General features: G+C 42.5%; 1 protein-coding gene across 5 annotated transcripts; it reads right to left on the reverse strand.

Moving 5' to 3' along the window:
* Positions 1–678: 678 nt before the first annotated feature.
* Positions 679–17,004, reverse strand: SEH1L (SEH1 like nucleoporin). Of its 5 annotated transcripts, XM_086740583.1 has the most exons (10): positions 16,807–17,004; positions 14,880–14,930; positions 13,721–13,888; positions 12,083–12,294; positions 10,711–10,809; positions 9,518–9,658; positions 9,059–9,216; positions 8,246–8,396; positions 2,030–2,113; positions 679–954 (listed from the first exon to the last, which is right to left on the reverse strand). In XM_086740583.1, exons 1-9 carry the CDS (start codon positions 16,915–16,917, stop codon positions 2,059–2,061), a joined length of 1,146 nt encoding a protein of 381 aa, XP_086596709.1. In that variant the 5' UTR covers positions 16,918–17,004; the 3' UTR covers positions 679–954; positions 2,030–2,058. The 5 variants fall into 5 exon arrangements, with proteins under 5 accessions (XP_086596709.1, XP_086596707.1, XP_086596708.1 ...); XM_086740581.1 differs by lacking the exons at positions 679–954; positions 2,030–2,113 and adding an exon at positions 3,975–4,754 and having other exon boundaries at positions 16,807–17,003; XM_086740582.1 differs by lacking the exons at positions 679–954; positions 2,030–2,113 and adding an exon at positions 3,975–4,754 and having other exon boundaries at positions 13,721–13,867; positions 16,807–17,001.
* Positions 17,005–21,171: the final 4,167 nt, after the last annotated feature.

Raw genomic sequence — 21,171 nt, forward strand, 5'->3', positions numbered from 1 at the left:
GAGCGGAGGGGAGAAACCGCGGCCCAACCGCCAAAACTTCAAACCGTCGCTGCGCGCCCGCTGCCCCGGCGTTGCCTTGCCCCGCCCACACCCGCTCCGCACCGCAGCGCCCCCCAGAGGGCGGGCGGGCCCCACCCGCTCACCTGGCGGCCGTCAGAAACAACAGCCCCCCCCCCCGCCCCCCCCCCCCCCGCTCCCGCCCAGGACCGACCCTTGGCGAGGAGCGCGTGCGCAGCGCCGCCACTCACCTCCCAAACTTTCCCCAGCCCGCGCGCGCGCTTCCCCCTGCCGCCCGCGCCCCGCCCCTCCCCGCCGGTAGCCAATGGGCGAGTTCCAGTCAGAGCCGGCGATTGGCCGGCGGGGCACCGCAGGAGGAAAAAGTTGGAGTGGTGGGAGGGGGGCGAGAGAAAGGGGGGTGCTGATTGGGCGAGGGGCGCGCGGCGCCGCCCAGCCCCTCCTCCCCGTCCGTTAGGCGGGAGGCGCACTCCCGCGAGAGAGCGCCGCCGCCGAGGGAGGTTTTCGGAAGCGGAGGAGGAAACCGGTTCTTTCAGGTACTGAATCCCGGTGAGGTTTGAATCCCGGTACCGGTGGGTGGCTCGGGGTCTCTCGGGGGAGCCCCGATGATGTCTGCGGCCCCGCCCCGCGGACGTGACCACCCAGAGAAGGAAAAGCCTTCCGTCGGGTTTACTTAGGTGACATTTTTTATTTCTCTGACAGGCGTTGTTGGTGACTTTGTTTTCAGTCGTGTGGTTGCTGTGTGAGTCACTCAGATGAGGCTGAGCAATGTGCAGCTTAAATACAGTACATGAAGAACTTTATTTCAATTCTGAAGCATAAACGTCACTTTTTTTTTAAAGTAGAGGATGAGAAGGCAAACATACGTGTGTGTTATTCCAGGATATTCTTACAATGCACTTCTACAGTTTGTATTCCTGATATCGAGATTGCAGAAAGCTGCAATGAGAGTGAAAATTCACACACTCAGCATCATCAGAAGTTCATACTGTGTTCAGATATGTTCAAAACAAGACACACACACACACAGACCAAAAAAAAAAAAAAAAACCAACAACACAAAATCCCAGAGCTGCGTCCTGGCTACTGTAAGACCCAAAAACTTCTCGTCTTGGAAGTTCAAGCCGAGATGTGCTTGAAGCATATAAACAGTATACAGGATAATGCATATCTTCTTTCATTACCAAAAGGGACAGCAGCCTTAGAAAGTGTTACAGTTTATCTGTCCTCTTTGTCCAATTAAATGACAGAGATTGGCCAATTAAAAACTTGGTTTATTAAAGCAAGCGACCAGTAAGCAAAACAGCACTGGGCGGGCAGGGAGTCTCCTGCTCCGCCAACGGCGCGCGCCGAGGTAGCAAACCGTCCCATTCTTGTACAGTAAAACAATAAATATTTCGTTGATGCTTATACATATTCATTACCTAAACCCGCCTACTCTCGCTTCGTATGTTAATTAGCTTATCAGTCCTTCGCGCTTGCGCAAATTCTCCCGGGAATTGTGGGCGAGGGTCTTCGGGGGTCTTTTGGGAGGAAGGCCGTAGGTCTTCTTCATGGTGTACTTTTCACCTTTGCCTGGAATGTGGTGATCCTACAAGTTGGCAGTGTCCTTATCAGTCTGGGCCGATTCATGTCCTTGTTAACCACCCGTTTTCCTTGAGCAAGGAGATTTATGGGATGGATGCCATCCTATTTTCAAATCCTTGCTCCTCTTAATCACTCCCTCGAGATAATGTGAGACTGTTTCTCACTCCTCATGAAAACAGACTTCCCCCTCCCACTAATTGCTTCTTCAAACTATATGGTTAGAAAGTTACTGGTTTTATACCCTTCGTCTTCATGAGCCGCGCCCCCCCCTCCTTTCGCAGTCCTGCATGCCATGTTTACGTAGCCGGGTGCCTATGGCCGACCTTGCGTATTTCATGTAACTTTCTTGTTCTGACAAGGTTTGATGAACAAACAGTTCACAGTTTATTACAGGAAGTGCTAGATAAATTTAAAATACTGCAAGTACCTGCTGTAATCCTCCCTTTCTGAGCCCTTCTATAATCTCCCTCCCTCCCAGGGCTTCTGCTGCGTATGTTCAAGGGCCTGCATCCTGCACAGAAGTACAGTTCATCATCCTGAGTCATGGGAGCAAGAGAGATGAACCAAGAAGGAAGCAGGACTTTGAGGAAGCAGAGGTGAACAGTTAAGGAGATGGACTGAAAGGTCCTGGTTTAGAAAGACATCAGTGCAAAATGGCAGGCAGGGAGAAAGGCAAGCATCAGCCACAAAAACAGCGTGAGTTCAGTCGTTGAAGTCGAAGTACTTGGCCGGTCCAATGGAAAGGTGGCTTGTTTGCACTGGAACTGTAACAGCATGTTTCCATTAGTAAGAAGTGTGACTGGAATTAGTCAGGATATCTAATAATAATACAGATTCAGCACAGAGGAAAATAACGTGACCATTCCAAATTAGCTATAAACGAATGCATTAAAACCTGCAAAAATATGTAATTTACATTATTATTACCATAACTGGTTATTCTGGACTCCAAAACAAGAAGCAAATTAGAAAAAAAAAAAAAGCAAGCAAGAATCTTTCCCCTAGATCTGGTTTATCAAGGATCGTTACATGTAAAGAATTATCTTTGAGTACATTACACACTACTTTTTGTTACACTGCAGTAACAGAGGCATACCTGACAGACACTGTAGGGTCTCATAGCACAAACTTTTAGCACAGGTAAAGAGCAGCATATTTAGACACTGCCACCTTGCTTTACTTGATGGCTACTTAGGCAGGAGCCCTAATTTATTTCCTGGTACAAGGAGAAGCATATAAGAAAAAGAGCAATTGATGTATTGAAGGGAGAGATCTTTTAAAGGGTTAAGACAGAAATTCTGCAAGTGGCTTAAACCTTCAAAAGTATTTTCTGTTGCACACCCAGAAACAGTTTCTTCTGGTTTAGGAATGAATTTCAGTATAATAGTTTTGATTTTTTTTTAATGACTCATTCTCCCACCAAGGAATATTGTTACTTCCTACCCCTACATGCTTAGGGGGTCACATTTTTAATAACGTGACATTTCTGTTATTTACCATATAAAGTATGGGATAGTTCCATAAAAGTTAACTTTTTGTTAAAAAAGGTCTAAGTACCTGCTTTTACTAAACTTTTTTTTTTAATTCACATTTCTGTTCCTGGTGGCTGCAGATTATCAGCAGCCTACCTCCACGTGCTGTCAGCAAGCACGGTGTAACACCATTGTTATGTCTCACGGCTGTTTTAGTAAATGAAAACTAGATTCTTCAGAGATAAGAAACAAAGATGGTGTATCTGAGCAGAAGTACAGCATCTGAGCAAATAAAGTTTCCAATACAAGTAAAACTCACAGGAACTTTGTATCATTGCGGAAGAGTGCAGGCTGCCCTCTTCATTACCCTGTGCTAGCCATCTAGTCCAGGCAGTAGCATAAGCCCATTTTGAAGCACATTGAAATACACTATGACACTTTGGGTTTCTGCTGCAGAGAGCCCACCTTCATCCTTCCTCCCTCCAAGATCTGCTGAACAAGCTCAGCAATTATGTCCTGTACAGTAATGCTACTCCCTAGCAATACCATGTAGTCATTATCCAGTTTTATCCTCCTGTCTCACACCAGCCAAAGCTTGCGTCAATGCCAGCATGCTGATCCACAGCAACGATGTTCCTGTGCTGACACAACAAAAAAGGAAGCTTATAGGTCAGTACTATTTTTTCACGATCTCTTAAGTGAATTATCAATCACTGGAAAATAATTATGAGATAATTGGAAATACAACAACTCTAGTAGTCTCTGCAGACCTTCAACACATGAGAAAAGTCAGAGCACAGCATATGACAGAAAAATGTAACAAGCAACTGTGCATCCAGAATGGCATGACTTCACAAAGGGAAAAAAAAAGCCTATTATAAGAAAAAGCATACTAATACAGACCTTTCAGAATAAGTTTATTAGTCAATCACAATTATAAAACTTAAATATTTATACAGCAAGATGGAAAATTCTTAAGTAACAAAACACACCAAACTATTTTGCTGCAGTATACACAGGAATGGTTTTGTTTCTTTTATGAGCTGATCTAGTATCATCCTTTAGTTACTCAACAACTTCTGGAAGGCATGTTGAATTTTGAGAGTATATTTTACATTTGTCAGTGCAATATATAAAAAGAAAAAAATTCAAGACCACACTAAATGGATTCCAAAGGAAAAAAAAGAAAAAGAAAAAGAAAAAAAAAAAAGATAAAAGGACAGGCACATTGAAATCAGCTACTCCATAAATAGCTCATGGTTAATACTGTTTGTATGTGTTGCCATAGTTCAAAGGGTACAGATTAAAATGTTCCTTTGATACACAAACATAAATAACATGTTCCAAGTGTTGTAGTTTGTTTTGCAAAAGATGCATGAAGTTCCCAAACTTTTTAAAATCTTCTGTATGAGAGAAGAAATACAAAGGCAGCCAGAAATGGAAGCATTCACAAACCCCAGGATAAGGCCCTTCAGAGGTTATTTAACATGTTAAACCCCTTCATTCTCAGGTAATAGATTAAGAGGCCGAGATACACATCGTCTGCGAGGGTGAGGATACTGGAGGCTGGCAGTGTCAGCATCGCAAGAGTGCTCTATCAGAGGAGGAGGAGGAAGGAGCTGGGCATGACTGGACCATCTCGATCCAGCCCGTGGGGAATCCAGAGGGGGAAAGAAATACCTGAAACAATTAAGAAAGGAACAAAATACCAAAACAAAAAAACCAAACCAAAACAAAAAAACAAACAAACAAAAAACAAGAAAAAGAGAAAGGTAGTAAATACAAGGAGAACCAAAGGGGAGAAAAGACATGCTGGAAAAAAAAAAAAAGGCTTTAGTATATCCATGCCAAAACCAATAGAACATAATAGTAGAAATCAAGGCTTGTAATTCAAAAACAAGACAAATCTGGAAACTGTTCTTTAAAGGAAAATAATACAGTCTTTTCCACTGAAATTCATAGAAAAGCATACCATAATAATAATAATCCTAGCATACATTTTTACAAAAGAACAGATTGCTTTGGAAATCAAATGGATGTTGTAGCACAGCTATTAACAGGCTTTCATTCTCCCAGAATTCCTGTGATTTGTTAACAGAGCTTTTAGTAACACTTCATTTGTGACACAAAATATAAATATTAGCTAAGTACATTTTCTGCATATGCATCTAATTCAGATTAACTTCACGGCACTTCCAGAACAGATGTAAAAACATCATTGTTTTTACAATACTTTAATAATACATTTACAAAGAATAACTACTTTCAATGAAATACAGTCTTTGTATGTATGTACATACTTCTGCAAAATCCTCAGAGTAAATTTAAGATTCCTGGTGAATGCAAGACTCAGAATTATGCCATTTCATGTCACTTTTCTGCTGTTGTTATTAGAACTTACCCGTAATACTTGCGTATTTTAGTGTAACTATATTGGATACCAACAGATGTTTTCTGTCTTGCTTACAGTTCTGTACATAGAGGGATGGCTATACAAGTAATGAAATTATGGGACAGTTCACAACAAGCTGCATTTTGGTTTCAATCTGCATGGTTCAAGTGTTTGCATTTTTTAGGATATGATGCTTGAGAATTTTAGTTACTCCATGGAATTATTACCATAGGAATGTACAAGTACATATCAGAAAAAGTACTTCTCTTGGGACGAAGAAAATATGACAGTACTTACAAAATATTTATTTGAAGTCATATGAAGATATAAATGAATCAATACCAAACTATTAAAAGCTACCATCTGTACAATTGTCAAAACACAGTTTTCTTATTCCTTTAAAACTATCAATTTCATATATTACAAAGCAGTTACAAATGTATGATGTCTAGGAATCTAAATCAAATGCTGAACATTATGAAATGCAAAACAAATTTGTTATCAAAACAAATCTTAATGAAAATTATTTTAATGGTCACTTCCCTCCTCCCATCCCAATTAAGGACAAAAATTCTCATTTAGTCCTAGTCTTTAAATTTGACAAGCTTTCAAAAAAAAAAAAAAAAAAAAAAAAAAAAGGTTTTTTATGGAAGTTTTGGGGTTTGGGTTGTTGGTTGGTTATGGGGTTTTTCCAAACAAGAAGCCTCTCCAAATATTTTTCTATCAGGAGTACCAACAGTATCAAACTGTGCAGGCTAGTACAAAAAACATACAATGTGTTTTAAAAAGGTTTTTTGAATAGCATTTAGTAGTTAGCAGGCTGCTGGTGTCTTGGGAGAGGTCAAACGGCGTTGGGGAGGGGAAAAAGGAGTTCGTTTTCCATTCCTGTGTGCATGCAACAAGCAGCAAAACACCAAAGTTACTCCAGTTAGCTTGGTATCAGCTCTGCTTTCTGTTAAAAAGGACATAATACAAATGGAGAATGGAAATTGTATCATAAATCTAGACACACAGTTACATCAACATAACAATATAGCCCTACTGACTTAATTTCCAACAATCTACATCATCTGTTCTGAAGCTATTTTGATTACAAATCCAGTTTGGTGATGGAGCTTTAAGAAAGTTTTCCAGATCTGCCTATGCTGTAGCTGTTTTCAGTGTTTAAATGTACAGACACTGAAACACAGCATCTACAGTCACAGACAAAATAAATTCTGTGTAGCATACCAATTTAGTCAAATGTCAGTACATAAATCCTTATTATAAGTGTTAATACACTAAAACGAAAGTTAGCAACTGTGCTTATGCAATTCAAGCTGTGGTTAAGTGAATCTTTTCATAGTAAAGCTCAATCCTAGGGCAAGACACCTTATATTCTGAAATTCCACAGCCATGGACTTAATGCTGTAACAAAACATTAATTCCAAATTGGAGCTGAGAATAGTTTATTAAAAAACAGATCAAAAAGCCCACTTCCAAAATATAGATCAATGGAGGGAGTCTAAAATAATGCTGTCAGCTTCCGTTTCACAGTGGCTGACTACCAGCTTCAGTGAGAGAACAACCAATGGGGTAAGGTAGGGTAGTCTTACTAGCAGCAGCCCAGTCTTAGACAAGGAGATTGAAAAACCACACCCTATGCAAAATACAGTTCACTAGCTCTGGATAGCACATTTCCAAGACAGGACTGCATTTCAGTGATTTTTTTGCCACACTAAGTAGCAACTGGAACCAGAGGACCAGTATAATTTTGGCCTCCTTTCTTGCTGGAGATGGCCCATCACCACCCCTTGCTCTCCCATTTATCTTGAGAGTAAAACTTGAAAGCCTTTCTCTGTTCAACGCGGCTAGGGATCTGGAAGCCAGAACTGCCATTCAGGATTGACTGCTGAAAGTGGGGGGACAGGGCAGCGAGGGGCGAAGGCTACTCTCCAAAAGCAAACTGTCACAGTACAAAAAAATCCTTAGGATGGAAATGGAGGCTATCACAAGGTATTTAAATAAATGTGGCCACAAAACTTGGAAGCTGCTGCTACAGCATTTGGCTACATCTAGTCCTTACGCAGGACACATACTGTGAAGTTCATTGTACACATTCCACCATACAAATGCAGGATTCAGTGTATTTCTAGATTTTGGTATGCATAAATAAAAATTGTTTTCAGAAGAGGCAGTTTAATTTACCTTCTAAACAGCGACTGTTACAGAACAAAATCATAACAGATAAAGCAAGTTAATCTGCAGTAAGAATGCTATATGAAGATTTTAAAAACCCAAACTTATTCAATTGATGTTACACCTGCAACTCCAGGATATGATTGTTGAAACCATACGTTATGAAGTATCTTTTCTTCTTCCTTTCTGTTATAGCATCCCAGTGAAAAACAGAATTTGTTGCTTGTGTTTTTGCTTCACTTTTAAACATGCATTTAAAACAAAAGGGCAGTTACACAGCAGTATGATTAAGTTTCTCCTTGTTTGAAACTATTTCATAAAAGTTATTTTTAGTAATGTGGAGGGACTAAAATTTAAAATAATTGTTTACATTTTTATTTATACAAAATTATTCAGTATGGCTTAGGGTTTTACTCATCTTCCTCTTAACACTGGCATAACAGACACCATCACAGAGCAAAACTAAAAGAGCCTGCAGAAGTATTCATGCAATAAATTATTCTGCACTTAAAAAAAAAAAGCACACATGAAAGCTAAGTGAAAATAAGATTCAGAGAAGAGACTATTTACCAAAATTCAGTCTCTCCACTAATTAACCTACCTGCTGGCAGATGATCCATTTAGTGAATTCTGTAGACTTGTATTGGCTGAACCTACGGAGGCATTAAAAATTCCCTGCTGAGAACTGCCATTCACTGGACTCCCGTTACCTTTCAGGATACCAGTACATTTCCAGTTGTCCATGTAATTAGCTGCAAGCAGAGATATATAAAAACTGTTAGTTTCTCTTCTGAAGCTCAGCTTTTGATACAACTATGATGTTTCAACTGAAACGCACTTGGTGTGAATTAGAATTGAATACCAATATATAAATCCCAAAGAGCTAAGGATCTGGCCCTTTAGCTGTCTGACATTCTCTGCCTATCCATGATTTAAAATTCAGTTTTGTTCAGTAGCAACAATGAGTTCCCTTTATTAAGATACTGAGAAACAAATGAGAATGGATGAGGAAACTGACACTGGTAATGTTTGTTTCTGCTTTTGGAAATTTAAACAGAAAGCAAGCCAGTTTGCCTGAACACTGTGACTGAATGCAGATTTTCTGGTTTTGGCAGCAGGCAAAGACAGTAATGCAGTACATACATTAATTTTTAAAATGACAACTTTACAGTCTGGTGAAACAATCTGAGAGTACAGTAACAACTATTCACAGCAGCCTAAATCATTCAAGTATTCCAGCACAGAAAGTTAGTTCCTTTTCCTGGAATGTAAATATAGAAAAATAGAAATATAAAAATCTATCATTCACAAATCTACTGTGAACTTTTACTCCAAAATTATTTTTTTTGAGTAAAATTTCTCAAGTATATTCTGTATACCACAAAGCTAATGTATTTCAGGTAGGTGACCTTACCTTTCCAGAGCCTAACACAGCCATCATCACCAGAGGAGGCAAGCACTGTGCCTGTAATATTCCAGCTCACTCGCCACACCTGGGAGTTGTGATTATCAAACTGTGCCACAATATGAATTTCAAATTTTGTTAATCCTCCAGATGAAGTCAATTCTTTCCTGTTTAAGAGAAAAGTGACAGTTCTGCCACAACTGTTCCAAGTCTGGGCTTGAACATGACAAAAAGAGAGGACTACATCTTTCAAGGAGTTTATACAACAATTGTTAATGCTAATGCTAGAGCTAAGAGGTATTCAGACAAAATTATAGACTTGCTCACAATCTTGTCATCTTAAAAATCAGGCTGCTAAAAAACAATCCTGAATATACTAAGTTACTACTTCTGCTTCACAGATACCATTAAAATAAGACTATATATTATGCACCACATCATACCAAACTGTCTTCCTTTTAAGCTCACCTTAGAGGTTTTAGTGTGAAAATTCGCACATCTTTGGTTGCTACAGCTAAAATGTGGAACGATCTTCCCAGATTTGGAGCAAATGCAATATCATGTACAGGATCTGTGACTGTCATCAGAGCTTCTGCTTTTGCATACTTCCTGTGTAGCATAAGAAATTAACCTTTAATGCCAGCAAAATTGCCAGTCATGCAAATTATATAAACCAGACACAGTGGAACAAGGAAAAAGGAGTTAGTATACGTGACAAGACCTGCAAAAATATTTTCTTAACATAAATTTAAGTCATAATTACAAGCTGATTTATTCAGAAGCTGAATAAATCAGATACAGTAACTACTAACAACAGTATTCTAAATCATACAACAAAGCAAGGATTCTAGTACAAAGAACATTTTTGTCTACAGTTGGAAAATAGAAATAAAGACTCTTCCATTCGCAAATCTGAAGGGGATTTATATCTCTGTAACTTACTAAACTTTCTGTGCTTGTAAGTATACTGCTATCTGCCTCCTCCACCCTATGATAAACATATGCTTATTTACCACCAGGTGAGCTACAATGACTTTTCTTTATTGTTAGTAGACAGAGAACATTTTCTGAAGCCAGGCATAAATCCACAAAACACCTTGGCTCCTTTCCCACACCAATCACCTTGAACGAAACACAAGTCCTCTGTCATCACTTAATTGAAAGTGGCTGTGCACACACTTCCTTGCCTTTTCTGGTCCTGAATTCTTAACTGTACAAACTGAACTTTCACAGAACACAAGTAATTCACAGGACTTTCTCTCATTATAAACACGCTTTTAAAAGCATTTTAGGGTCACCTTGAACAAAACCATGCTGAGTGCAACACAATTCAAACTTCAACTTTGCCCTAATAATTCCTTGTGCAAAGTTAAGCATATAAATTAGGAGAAGCAGAAACAGCAATTCTCCCTTTAAAATGCTGGTAAGAGCACTGGCATTTCTGCACTGAGATAGAACAAAATTATCAGCATCATGTCTGTTAACATCAGTTACCATTCTGAGGTCTCCCTCTCCTTTCCCATCCAATGGCTCAGAGACAGAATTAAGGTATTATTATTTACTACTCCACTCCACATCTAATGACAGGAATAAAATAAAAAGCCATATATTATAAACTACTTCAAGATCCCACAAATGTTAGATATTATCATTTAGCGTACCTGGTATTTTCGTTGTATTCATAAATTTGAACCTTAGCCAATATATTTGGACTGTTGTCATCACTTCCTACAGCTATCATTGGAGAATGTGCTCGAGAGCTAAGAGGTGAAAAGAAATACTGTTATATTTACAAATGATACCACAGAAAGTGCATCAAGCCATTTTTACATTTCAGACACATTATCTATAAAGAAAACAAAACAATAACAACAAAAAAAAAAATCACAAGGGAAAAAACCAAGGAAACATAATTGCTACTCAGTTACCAGAACAATCTCCATTCTGTTGGTTTGAAAGCCCACTTTATACACCGCTAAGGTGAAATCATTAGGGAATATTATTTGGCAATTCAAGATGATGCTCCTAGAGAGTACGATTGATTTTATATATGCATCTGCAGTCAAGTATTTGCCGTAAGTTTCACGGCAGAGTCTGCGTTCTTTGCAGTACTTTTAACAATTTATTTAGTGGAATTTCATTCAGGTTTTGGAAGACAGATTACAAAAGCTAAATGTAGATGAGTTCTACGTTTAAAATCGACTTTTGACCCCATCCCATGCATTACATGAAAGCCTGTACTCTGAACCTTCAGCACAGACCACTACTAATGAACAGAAGAAAAACTGGATCAGCAGGACACAGACCACTGCTTCTATAGGGAAAGCCATTAAGTGTTTCTGGACAAACAGAATGCAAAGCAGTTCAGCCTTGAATGGTTCTTCCCCTTCCTGTTACTGCTGGGGGAGGATGTGAGATGGGAAGCGAAGGAGAACCTCTGCTTGTATGTGTTCTTCTGTGTGGGGACTACCCAATCAAACTCCTTTCTGAGTCCTTCCTGTTCAAGAAGGTTAAATGTATCATTGAGCCTCTGAGGATACAACTAAAGAACAACTCTTAGGCTTTGTATTTGTGCTAGCAAGACTCTTGTGGTTTCTAGTACTCCGTTGCACTGGCAAGGGTGCATGTCCTTGTTAGAGTTGTCAAAATTATCACCTATTGCAACAACTTTCTTAAGGAAACAAAAAAAAGAGACAGGAATTCTCTCTTTATGAACTCTTTCTCTTACAAAAATCCCACTTTTTTGTGGGATAAATAAAGAGCACTTTGTAGCTCTTCAGCTCATCACCTGATAAAAATAATTAAGCTGGGAATATTTCCTCAAAGAGCACAGGAGGACATTTTATAACACTTCTCTGGCTCTGCCAAACTTGCTTTATTAAAAGAAATGTGAGCAGCTTTCTTTCAGATCTAAGTAACATACACTCAATCATCTTCCTGCAAATTTTAGGATTTATTCTACAAAATTTCAGAACTATTTCAGTCTTCTGCTTAAACAGTCATAAAGCAAAACCTACAATTTTAATAACATACCTTGAAGGATTCCAAGAAATACAACTGCAGCTTAGCTTACATGAGATTTCATGCTGCAGTGACCACTGACTGAGATTCATCACATCTGGAGCTTCATAAATCCTTACAACTCCATCTGCTGAACAGGTTGCTAACATAAGACCCATATGCTTGGGAGCAAACTTCACGTCTGTAACAGATGTCCTACTGTCTACTAGAGTGGTCCTCTTTACCTGCAAAGAAAGGCAGGAATTCTTGAAGGAAATGCTAGAAATTTCCATCAAAAATGTATTCCCCTAAAGAAAGCTGATGAAAGTCTAACAGCATTTCGTAGGATCACTTACCTCTTCCATCAATAACTAAAAAAAAAAATTATATATATATTTATATGTTTATACACCAGTGAATTGGAGACTTGACAGATCATTGCACTGTTGCAAATTCAAGCATCAAGAGATATACTCACAGTGGCATTAAAAAAAGCTGTTTAGATTATGCTCTTCAGAAAAAAAAAAAAAAGCAAAAAACCAACCTTGTAATATAAGCATAAAATACAAGAGTACTGGCCACAGGCAGTTTGAAACTGTCCATTCATACTGGTGACAGTATTAACTGCAATGCCTAGCAACGCCGCTTTCTAATTTCAATGCTGAAGTTAACTATGAAGTATTTTCCAACAGAAGCATCAAAACAACAATTATTTCTGATAAGGGAATGGGTGAATACAGCAGACACTTCATAGGGAGATTAACTAGGTTGAAAGAGGAAAAAGTTGTAAACATTTATTTTTCAAGTTGTCTCCCCTCCTGCCAAGAAAGTAGGAGTTTGAGCTGAAAACTCCGTATCACAACTGCCTCCTGCACGTGAAGGTTAGCTTTCATACCCACTGGGTGCCAAAGGCCCTGACAACCCAACTCTTCACAATTATGTATTTTAGTGTTAAAAAACTTCAGTAGAAAGTGGAAAACTCTTTAGCAACCTAAAGCAAAATAAAACATTAGAGGCAGGAATACTATACAGAATTATATAAGATTACACATGAAGAATAGCTGCAAAATTATCTGTTTAGATCTAAAATTCTCTTGATGTTACCCACAAAATCTACTCCTGAGCAAACTATTTTCCCCAAAAACCTGATCTATTATTTGAAAGATCAACATGAACAGCATGAGATAGTTTCAAATGAGTTCTTGTCACAGCAGAAAAACTCCACCATTTTAATTCTACTGTAGATGGGAATTCATGTCTGCAAGTTGTTTGCCAGAAAAATCTGATTAAGAAACACAATAGCAGTGACACTTATTGGCCTGAATGATGCCATGTAGCTGTTTTCTCCAAATGCTTTAAAAATACTGACTCTGTATTGGAATACTGCCACAAATTAACAAAACATCGGCAAAATCAGGAACACTTTATATTAATAGAAGAAAAATAGAATGATTTATCTGTTTTAGGAATAGAAAATATTGTTACACAGCCAGAAATGTACAGTAACTTGGTGTTTAGAACTATTTTCATGTTCAGTTTTCTGTTTAATTCTGGAATTCAAACAGTTTAAAGCTTTAGCCTATTATGATAAGCAAACAAATCAATGAGGCACAGTAAATCTGTTTATATAAGAACATATAAAAACAGTAATTAATATGTTAAAAGTCTCACCCAGTGACTCTGGCCTCGGAGTTTATCATTTGACTCTCCCACTATTTCTTCCCACACAGCTGCTGTTCTATCAAAAGAGCAGGAAGCCAGGACCTGCCCAAATTCAGGATGGGCCCATGTTACACGCCACACAGATCCACTATGTGTCTGCAAGATAACACCAAAACACTATAGAAAAACATACTTAATGTACTCATCCAAGTGATCATAAGTTTTCATGAATTTCTGCAGAAGTAAATTCTAGCAAGTAGTAAGACTATTCCTTTGTAACCTACATTCTTTTATAAAGCTCAAAGCTACACAGCAGCTGTTGCATTTGTTTATTACCATAAGCACCGCAAAGTTTTGTTGCTCTTAGTTAATGGTTAAAAGGTAATCATCACAAGGGTATTTCAAAGCATTATTTATTACTCCTTTAAACCCTAAGTTCCAAGCTAAAATTCAGCCTTGACACAAAAAGTACAGCTTCGTTTTCAATTTTCAGCCATTACCACGCTCACCTCTAGCTTGCCTGTACTTTTCCAAAGCATATGCAGAGTATTACTTATCTTCTCCTTTTGTAGATGAAACTCCTTTCACACCTAGTGAACTTAATGCTTCTTTTTTTAGACAAGGGGAATTCAAAAGCTTCACTTGCCTTTCCATTTACAGGGAGTATTGTATTGTGGTTCTATTAAATACAAGTATAAGGACAATCAGAAGCTGAATGCACCAATTATCCTGATGAAGCAGAGTCTCTATATGACACAATTCTCATAAAAGTTGGGGGGGGGAAGTCAGATGTTGTAACATTTAATAGCCAGATCTCTACCTTTTCCTTTAAGTCTTACAATATGCCAAAAGGAAATATTCAATTAAAAATGAAGGTACTGTTTTCCAACTGCCTAAACACCAGTTACTCCTGTGCTTACTGATAACAAAGGCTGCCAACATAACTAAGTACTACTAACATAAGGCTGCAAGCTAGCCTCTGCTTTAAGTGACAGGCATTAGAGATGTTTTATAAAAGCAGAGGAAAAGTATTTTACCATAAGAAATACAGGAATTACAACAAACCAAAAGCATTTCTACTCTACAAGTCAGCAAAAACTAAGTATGTTTCTTCAAAAACAGAAGAGAAATTATGGTTATAACTGTGTTAATTTTTATAAATACAAACCTTCCAGCTGGCAGTGCAATGCCAATCCCCATTTTCGCTTTTGTCCCAGACCTATTGGGAAATCAAAATACAATCATAAAATTTGTTAAGATTACTAAGTAGTACTAAAAAACACAGTGATTAAAAAAAATCTATAAATACACCACTAAACATTTGCATCTGGAAAACTCTACTTGGCTTAGTACACAATTACACTTCACTTGACCCTTACTCCCCTTACAGGTAGGGAGAAGAGGCATATACCTGCAAAATCATCTATTGTATGAAGTTTATTTTTTTTAAACAATAAATTATTCATAGAAGACAAATTGTTATAATTCTTAACACTTAATTCACTCCGTTCTACAAGTACACTACTTGGTTTCACTGCAGAGCTCCCATGGTTCTCACCACGGCACGTGCTCAGGTCTGGTTGCAAAACCCTCCTGTGGCTCCTGGCAATTATCCCAAAGACAGAGCAGGACAGCAAAAAGAAAACCAAGCTTGTGGGAGAACAGATCTTGTTTCTGTTTCTAGTATTTCTGCCTTTATTTATAACCACACCAAGTCACCTTCTCTTGATCTCCCATACATCTTCATGACTTCTTCCGAAAAAAAGACGGACACCTCTAGAAGCCTGGCATCCACTCCTGTTTGTCACTCATTCGCTATATAACTTTACTGAAAGTCACCTCACTTCTGCTATTTTGGATCTCTAATACAACTTTGCTTATTACCATCATAGCTCAACTTTCTAACTTCTCCCGCACTGCTATTCTGCGCGGCCCACCTAGTGAGAGTGGGACCTACGCCAGATACACCACTGCTGTTTTACAAGTGTTGTAAAACTCTAGTTAGAGTAAAACTTTTTCAGACAGTCTCATAAAGGATACTGTTATGATTGGAAAGTAACATCACATTGCTTAAAAAAACCATGGTTTTTGAGTTCTACCTATCTCTTGGCATCTTTCTCAAGAACATTCTTTTTAGGCTGCAAGTTTTACGTAGTCAGTCCAGATCAAAGACTGATCTGGGTTTGTCTCAGTTCTTGGGGGAGGGTTGGTTGTTGCTGGTTTTCTGTTTGCTTTTTAAGATGTGGTCAGGGAGAAGGGGCTCCTCGCTTATTTTTAAGCTTGATCTACATTGGACATTGCTTTCCATAGAAAAGCAATTTTTTTTTCCAACCATTTACCTGGTTTAACAAAAGATATGACTGTTCGCTGCAAATTACACTTCTTAAATCTAGCCATGTCACTGAATTTTTGTCCATCCTCTCACTATGTGCAAAGAATGGAAAAACCAATTACCTTGTCACTTACTATTATTTTGTTTCCTCTAAAGGAATGCAAAATTAAGGTTTCCAGTATTTTATAGCTTCCCTAATTTGCCAGAGCACACACACAACATTTCAGCCTTTTGCTCACTGGTACTTCATTATGAAACAGTGGCTTCTTCCCTTAGTGTCCTTAAATAAATACAGGTTTTCAGCTGAATCAACAAAAGCAGCAGCACTGCTCTAGCCCCAATAGTTTAAGGATGTTTTCCCAGCTGCAGCAAAAAGCGTCGAGAAAAAAAAAAAAAAAGTTGTATTTCTTAACACGCGTTTGTGCAGACGCCTGCATACAAACAACGTACGTTACGCGTGACCGCGTCCTGCCTCCACGGCGGCCGCAGCCCGGTGCCGCACGCGTTTCGCTACGGGCCGCCGCCGACACCTTTCGCGGAATGCGCCCACGGCCGCGCCCCGCGGACACGGCGGGACACGGCGAGACGCGGGCGCCGACCGCGGGGCCGCGGCGGAGCGGAGAGGCCCGAGCCCCTCCGGCCCGGAGAGGGGAGGCTGCGCCCCAGCTCGGTAGGCCGCGCCGCGCCCGGCCGGTCCCGCGCTCCCGCCGGCGAACGCCGCAACACCCGGCGCCCAAGACAAGGCCCGGCGGGTTCCGCTCACTTTGACGCTCTGGTCGCTGGAGCAGGTCGCCATGCGGCGCCCGTGGAAGTCGAAGGAGACATCGTGGATAAGGTCGCGGTGATCCGCCGCGATGCTGCGCGCCACGAACATCGCCCCGCAGGGCAGCAACAGCCGCCACGCGCTCGCTCGCTCGCCCGGCTGGCTGGCCGACTGGCCCAGGCGCGCGCCCTTCTCACGCGGCGGAGGCGGGGCGGGGCAACGGCCGCCGCCGGCTCGCGCGCAGCCGCCAGAGCCTGACCGCGCTCCCTCGCGGCTTTCGCGCGTGCGCGCTCCTTCCCGCCCCGGAGCAAAGCGGCGCCGGGCGGCCCGGGCACGCGCGCGCGCGCGCGGTCATCACCCGCTGTGAGGCTGAGGCGGGGGCCGGGGCGGGCTACCTGCCGCGGGTGGGGGTGCAGCGTGGGGTCCCCTCGGTTCGAGCCCGGGACGGACGAGCAGCTCCGCGCACGGGTGCCTGGTGTTGCAGGCAGCCGGCTTCCTGCTCCGTGCTGGAAATAGCCCCGATGCGCGTGGCGGAAGCTCCGGGCCGCACTGCCGAGCTAACCGAAACGACTTCAAATGGCGACCCTATCGTATAAAACCGCGGAGCGGTGGCCACCGAGTGTGGGTCCAGGGGCTGGGCTCGGGCACGGGTGGGAGCCGCGTAAGGACGCGCAGATAACGCTGCTCGGCGGGTGGCGGGGCTGAGCTGCCGTGAGGGACCACGCAGGCCCCGGCAGCCCCGAGAGCCGTGGCTGCGCTCCCCTGGACGGGCGGCCTCCCCCGGCCGCCTCACGCCCGAGGCTTCTTCTGCCCAGGCGTGAGCTGCGGGCGGCCTGCGCCGGGGCTGTGGTGCCCCGCGAAGGCTGCGTGAGGCGGCCGGCTGGCTCCGTGTGGGCGCGGAGCGGCTCAGCGGTGACCGCTGCGCGCCAGCAGGTGGCGGCAGGTGACCGGTCCTCGCCGCTGCGGGCCGGGCCCGGTTGAGCCGGCCGTACCCACGGGGTCACCGCCACGCCGGTCCCTCCTGTCCTCAGTGCTGCTGCTCTCACCGCCTCGTGGGAGCCCTTTGCAACGATTTAGCTCACCCAAGTAAATCCCTCTGCTTTCTGTCACCACCGTCCCTACCTTACCCTGTCCCGTAGAGCACAACCGCCATCTCCTGACCGGTGCTGCTGCCCTCCCTCTTCTCACCTCTTCCCGCCGGAGCCATGGCCATTTCGCTCTCTTAGCCAGTACTGCCAGGTCTCTATACATTAGCGTGTTGGAGCTCACTTTAGTCATGCAAATCAATAAGCAAGCAGAGGGAACATTCGACATGGCAGTGTGTGATTTATTTCATTTACTTCTGTAGGATTTACTGTACTAATTGATTACCAACTTGTTTAACATGGTTTAATTAAAGATGGAATGTAAAAAAAAAAAAAAAGAGAGAGGCCTCGAACAGATAAAGGGAGTGATGTTGAGAAAGAAAGACAGTGTTCACTGAGCTCATTCTGGAACAGAGGGGGGACAAAGAAATGCCAAGATAGGCTCAAGGAGAGCAGACCTCCTGAAAAAGCCCAAGCAGATAAGAAGGGATCCAGAGCATGAAAACATTTATTAAACTAAGGGGTTGTATATCCTTGCAGCTGCATAACATTGATAAAGGTTGTGAATGGTCAGCGAAATCTCACTAATTAGTATCCTCAAAGTGAACTCTCTCATTATAATATGAAAACCACACCTCTAGTATTAAAAATCAATCCCCCTCCTCAGATAAAGAACCCTACTCCCTGAGCATGCATAGTACATTTTAGAAGTATTGTGTCTTTAAATGTAATAAAAGAATCAATCGTAGTTAAGTAGGTGTGACCAAGAGGCAGAACTGTTACTCTGAATTGTACAAATATGTAACGCGATTGTAACCAGGTGTGCTAGCTTTGTGGCTCCACCATCCAGCACCCATTTCTGCAGAGAAATGACATAAATAAATAGCTCTGCTCTGTGTGTACTGCACACCGGGTAAACGATCCCACTTTTGGGACAACATAATGAGTACTGGTCAGGTGAGCCCTGAGAATACTGTGGTGCGGAAGATGAAACCTGCTTCTCGAGGAGAGCTGTGTAGCGGCTAAGACTGGAAGGTTGTATAGGGAGGATGAAGCATGTGATACGCAGCAGCCATCAAGAGGGACCTGGACAAGCTCAAGAAGTGGGCCCATGCAAACCTCATGAGATTCAACAAGGCCGAGTGCAAGATCCTGCACCTGGGTCAGGGCAGCCCCCAGTATCAATACCGGCTGGGGGATGAAGGGATGGAGAGCAGCCCTGTCAAGAAAGACTTGTGGATGAAAAGCTGGACATGAGCCGACAATGTGTGCTCTCAGCCCAGAAACAAAACGCATCCTAGGCTGCATCAAAAGAAGCGTGGCCAGCAGGTTGAGGGAGGTGATTCTGCCTCTCTACTCCACTCTTGTGACACCCCACCTGCAGTACTGCGTCCAGCTCTGGAGTCCCCAAGAGAAGAAGGACGTGGACCAGTTGGAACAAGTCCAGAGGAGGGCCACGAAGATGATCAGAGGGCTGGAGCACCTCTCCTATGAGGACAGGCTGAGAGAGTTGGGGCTGTTCAGCCTGGAGAACAGGACGCTCTGAGGAGACCCTTCCAGTACCTAAAGGAGGCTTTTAAGAAAGATGAGCAGAAACTTTTTAGCAGGGCTTGTTGTGATAGGACAAGGGGTAATGGTTTTAAACTAAAAAAGGGTAGATTTAGACTAGAACTAAAGCAACCTGATCTAGTTTAAGATGTTCCTGCTCCTTGCAGGGGGGTTGGACTAGATGGCCTTCAAAGGTCCCTTCCAACCCAAACCATTCTGTGATTCTATGAATCCAAAGACAGGTTGGAAGCAATGAGACAAGGTTGGTATTGGATAGCACAGACTATGAAGCAGAGGAAGCAGAACAGAGACTTGTACACGGTAGAAAACACATCACAAGTGACTGAAGTCTGGGCGGGAGATATATAGACCTGTAATGACTGTACAAGATAAATTAACCAAAGCAGCTGGAGACTTTTGAGGACTGAATATTCTCATCACTGACCAAACACCTTCCAGGGAGCCCCTCATAAGCCGACGCGCTTTCTTTCAGTTTGCATCCTGCAGTATCAGCTCACAGAGTGGATCATGCAGTTCTCAGTGCTAATATTTTTCAAATTCCATTCATTCATCATATCACTGAGCACAACTCTGGTCTGGAGTCTTGTTTTTATGGAATGTTTAATCTATAAACCATGTCATTTACTAGCTATTCTGAAGCTAATTACAATAGCTGCCGGGGTGACAGCATCGGTGGACAAGGGACGAGCAACGGACATCATCTACCTGGACTTGTGCAAAGCTTTTGACACGGTCCCGCACGACATCCTTCTCTCTAAACTAGAGAGACATGGCTTTGATGGATGGACCACTCGGTGGATAAGGAGTTGGCTGGATGGCCGCACTCAAAGAGTGGCGGTCAATGGCTCTATGTCCAAGTGGAGACCGGTCACGAGTGGTGTCCCTCAGGGGTCCGTGTTGGGCCCGGCCCCGTTCAACATCTTTGTCGGTGACATGGACAGTGGGATAGAGTGCACCCTCAGCAAGTTCGCCAATGACACCAAGCTGTGGTGCCGTTGACACGCTGGAAGGGAGGGATGGCATCCAGAGGGACCTGGACAGGCTGGAGAGGTGGGCCCGTGCCAACCTCATGAAGTTCAGCCAGGCCAAGTGCAAGGTCCTGCACGTGAGTCGTGGCAATCCCAGGCACAAATACAGGCTGGGGGGAGAATGGATTGAGAGCAGCCCTGAGGAGAAGGACTTGGGAGTGCTGGTGGACGAGAAGCTCAACATGAGCAGGCAATGCGCCCTTGCGGCCCAGAAGGCCAACCGCATCCTGGGCTGCATCAAGAGGAGCGTGGCCAGCAGGTCGAGGGAGGTGATTCTCCCCCTCTACTCTGCCCTGGTGAGACCCCACCTGGAGTACTGTGTCCAGTTCTGCAGCCCCCAACATAAGAAGGACATGGACCAGTTGGAGAAGGTCCAGAGGAGGGCCACAAAGGTGATCAGAGGGCTGGAGCACCTTTCCTATGAGGACAGGCTGAGAGAGCTGAGATTGTTCAGCCTGGAGAAGAGAAGGCTCCCGGGATTCCTTATAGCGGTCTTCCAGTACCTCAAGGGGGCCTACAAGAAAGATGGGGAGAGGCTGTTCAGTAGGGCCTGTTGCAACAGGACGAGGGGTAATGGTTTTAAAATAGAGGGAGGTAGATTTAGATTGGATATTAGGAAAAAGTTTTTTACAATGCGAGTTGTAGAACACTGGAACAGGTTGCCCTGTTTTCATATCATATAT

The sequence above is a fragment of the Chlamydotis macqueenii genome, chromosome 2 (assembly GCF_036417535.1).
Source record: "Chlamydotis macqueenii isolate bChlMac1 chromosome 2, bChlMac1.mat, whole genome shotgun sequence".
Lineage (NCBI taxonomy): Eukaryota > Metazoa > Chordata > Aves > Otidiformes > Otididae > Chlamydotis > Chlamydotis macqueenii.